The 3,746-nt window shown below is 34.6% G+C and overlaps 1 protein-coding gene across 1 annotated transcript; it reads left to right on the top strand.

Annotated features, from left to right (window-relative positions):
* Nucleotides 1-1,372: 1,372 nt before the first annotated feature.
* Nucleotides 1,373-3,139, top strand: LOC132953808 (zinc finger BED domain-containing protein 5-like). The gene has a single exon (XM_061026145.1). It carries the CDS (start codon nucleotides 1,373-1,375, stop codon nucleotides 3,137-3,139), a length of 1,767 nt encoding a protein of 588 aa, XP_060882128.1.
* The last annotated feature ends 607 nt before the right edge of the window (nucleotides 3,140-3,746 follow it).

Consider the following 3,746-nt stretch of genomic DNA (forward strand, 5'->3'; position numbering starts at 1 on the left):
CCCATTCAGCCAACAACTATCCCACTATGTGGTGCGCTCCTATTAGCAGATCTAGTTGCTGAAATCAAAGCCGAGTTAAAATTATTAGGCGTCCAAGTAGATGTGTCCTCCACATATTTTTGGTCTGATTCGACTATTGTAATCACATGGATAAAAAGTCGAAGTTTGTTTCAAGCATATGTTGCAAACCGATTAAGCCGAATATGTGACGTGTTAGAGCCAGAGCAATAGTATCATGTTTCAACACAAGAGAACCCAGCAGATCTCATAACCCGTGGAGCTGAAGCAAAATCATTTTCTCAGTGCGCTTTATGGTGGAATGGTCCTGAGTGGCTATGCTTATCTCCAAGCCATTGGCCATCAAACATACCAGAAGTTCGCACCATTAAGCTGGCATTAACTGCTATGACAATTGATTACATGTAGATATCAAAAAAGTACTCCAACTAGATTACCCTGCTAAGAATAACAGTCTTGGTGCAACGGTTTTTGCACAACTGATGGTCAAGTTTTTCAAACGCAAAGCCTCAATTCGGCTTCATCTCTTTGGATGAAATGAGTGGAGCCAGGATTTTTTGGGCAGCACGTTCCCAGGCTGAATCATTTTTTAATGAGATATCATCATTGAAGGCTGCTGACTAGTGCACCTTGGCAGTTGTCTAAGAGCTTTAAGTCCATTCATAGATGATCAAGGTTTGATTCGTGTGGGTGGCAGATTGAACAACGCCGAAGTTCCATACAACACAAAACACCCAGTAGTGCTTTCTAGCAAATCTAACATTACCAATTTTGAATACGAGCATCGACGCCTCATGCATATTGGACCACAAGATCTACTATCTCACATTTTATGTAACTACTGGATTATCCGTGGCAGAATAAAAGCCAGAAAAACAGTCCGTCATTGTCATCAATGCTTCTGTGCAACGCCCAAGTTCATATCTCCCTACATGGTTCACTTGCCAAGGGAACGGGTTACTATCACAAGACCATTTGCAAGGAGCGGCCAGGATTTTTGCGGTTTCATATTTTGATTCAGAGTGGGCGCCGGAAGGTTTCTCCCACAAAAAGTTACATCTGCGTTTTTGTGTGCATGGTTATATTTTATGCTCTTTAGTATTCTGGGTATTAATAGAAGCATTGTTTCGGCGAAAAACCGCCATGCGATAAGAACAAGTTTTAGTGAACCGCAAAAAAATATTACAATTACACTATATAATAGTCTTGTACAACGTATGAGATAATTTCTATAATTTTGTATTGTTTGTATTTAGTTGTGTCTTAGTTTTCGTGCCGTACGTACTTGTTCAGTTTATAATTTTGTTTTTAATATTAAAACTGGTGGTGATTTGATATAATATCATAACTAAAAATGTCAAAATCAAAAAAAAGATTGTGTAGTGACGATTATATTAAATACGGATTTAGTGTAATTAAGAAAAATGGAAGTCATTTATCACTGAGGTGCGTGATTTGTCACATAGTTTTGAGTAATAATGCAATGCGACCTGGACGATTGGAACGTCATTTAATCACTAATCATCCCAGTTTAAAAGACAAACCGATCGATTTTTTTCATGCTAAAATAAACTCGGTAAAACGCATGAAACTTGATTCAACTGGACATTTTGCAATGGAAAATGAAAAGCTTATGGAAGCTTCTAACGAGATTGCCTTGTTGATAGCTAAAGACAAGAAACCACACACTATTGGTGAGTCCCTTGTAAAACCTTGTTTACTTACTGCTTGTAAAACTATATTGAACGAAGAGAGTTGTGCTAAAGTTGCAAAAATGTCTCTGTCAAACGATACAATAAAACGCAGAATCTATGAAATGGCTCACGGTTTTAAGAATCAAATAATAGAAAAATTAAATAAGTCTCCGTTCTTTTCACTTCAATGTGACGAAACAACGAACATTTCACAGAATTCTCAATTACTGTTTTATTGTAAATTTATTGATGATACAAAATTCAAGGAAGAAATATTATTCTCTGAAACTCTTAAAACAACCATAAAGGTGGTTGATGTATTTTCTGTTCTTTCTGATTTTTTGATATCTAATAGCCTTTCTTGGGAGAAAGTAATTGGTATATGTACTGACGGAGCACAAGCTATAACTGGCTGTAAAAATGGTTTTATTCAACTAGTCAAGAAAAAAAACCCTAACATAATTGGTTCACACTGCATCATTCATAGACAGGCTTTAGCTTGCAAGACTTTATCTGAATTACTAAACTTCGTTTTGAATTTGGCAATAAAAATTGTCAACTGTGTAAAATCTAGTGCTTTAAATACAAGAATTTTTAATGTTTTGTGTAATGAGTTGCAAAGTGACCATCAAACTCTTATTTATCACACAGAAGTTCGTTGGCTGTCTAAAGGTAATATGCTTGATAGAATGTACAGTTTAAAGTCAGAGATTGAAATATTTTTATTGAGTGCTGGGAAATTAGAACTATACAACAAGTTTACATATGAAAAATGTATTTTTTATATAGCATATTTAGCAGACTTTTTTGGATTCCTTAATGTTCTAAATTTTAAAGTTCAAGGACATACAAATATTCTGAAGTCGTACGATACAATTCAAGCTTTTTTAGAAAAAATATCATTGTGGCAACGCCGTATTTGTGCGACCAAACCTAATTTTTCATCTTTTCCACGGCTTAATGAACTTCTTGATGATACCGAAAATCACATATTAAATATCGAGAATGAGTTTAAGGAATTGATTTCAGCACATCTGGTATCTTTAAAAGGCCAACTATCAAAGTATTTTCCTGATATTTCTACAGAGAACTACCAATTTAAATTAGTATTAGTTCCATTCAAAATTGATGTGTACATACTTCCAGATTATCTTCAAGAGCAAACCATCGACCTTAAGAATGATTCACAAGCAAAAGTAGACTTTAAAAATAAGACTGTTGAAGATTTTTGGCTGTGTTATCTCTCTATATATCCGGAAGTTGCCAATGAAGCTGCGAAGCTATTGGTTCAGTTTTCTTCCACCTACCTCTGCGAGTCTAGCTTTTCGGCGCTTGCTTGTATAAAATCGAAATATCGAGCACGATTGGACGTGGTGTGTGATTTGAGATGCGCATTATCACAGATGTCGCCAAACATAAAAAATTAAACAGGGCCAACCCTCTCATTAATTGTATATTTAATAATAGTTAATATTAATTTTAAATTATAATAATATTTTTTTTCGTGCAGATAAATTCATTTAATATTAAAAAAATGTCATTGAAGTTGTATTCATATTAATCCAGTAACCAACATTAAAGTATAGTTTACATATAAATATTATGCATACATCAATCTTATAGTAGAGAGGGGGGAGGCGTGAACTCATAAAATAGTTTGAAAGAGGGCGTGGACCTCAAAAGGTTGAGAACCCATGCTTTAGCAGGTGAAAACTGACATGATACTTTGGAAGTTTATTTTATAAAACTAAATAAAAATAGGTGGAACTGCATGTATGATGCTTTATTACAATTAAAAAATAGGTACATTAAATCCACAAAATGGATTAGACAATATCAATCAGGTATTGGACTATTGTGAATTAGGTACAAAGGTTCAGACCACATGAAATTCAACTAATGAATGAGTATTGTGATGTTATGTCACCATTAGCTAATACCTACCTTAGACTTTTTACAAGGGAAAGAAAGTATGTACATGGGCTTCTTTCTGCCAAGTCTTCATGCATTGGAAAACAAATTAAAAGCGATTGA

The sequence above is a fragment of the Metopolophium dirhodum genome, chromosome 1 (genome assembly GCF_019925205.1).
Source record: "Metopolophium dirhodum isolate CAU chromosome 1, ASM1992520v1, whole genome shotgun sequence".
Classification (NCBI taxonomy): Eukaryota; Metazoa; Arthropoda; class Insecta; order Hemiptera; family Aphididae; genus Metopolophium; species Metopolophium dirhodum.

Coding starts and splice junctions, on each gene's coding strand:
- LOC132953808 (XM_061026145.1), top strand. CDS start 1,373: ATGTCAAAATCAAAAAAAAGATTGTGTAGTGACGATTATATTAAATAC.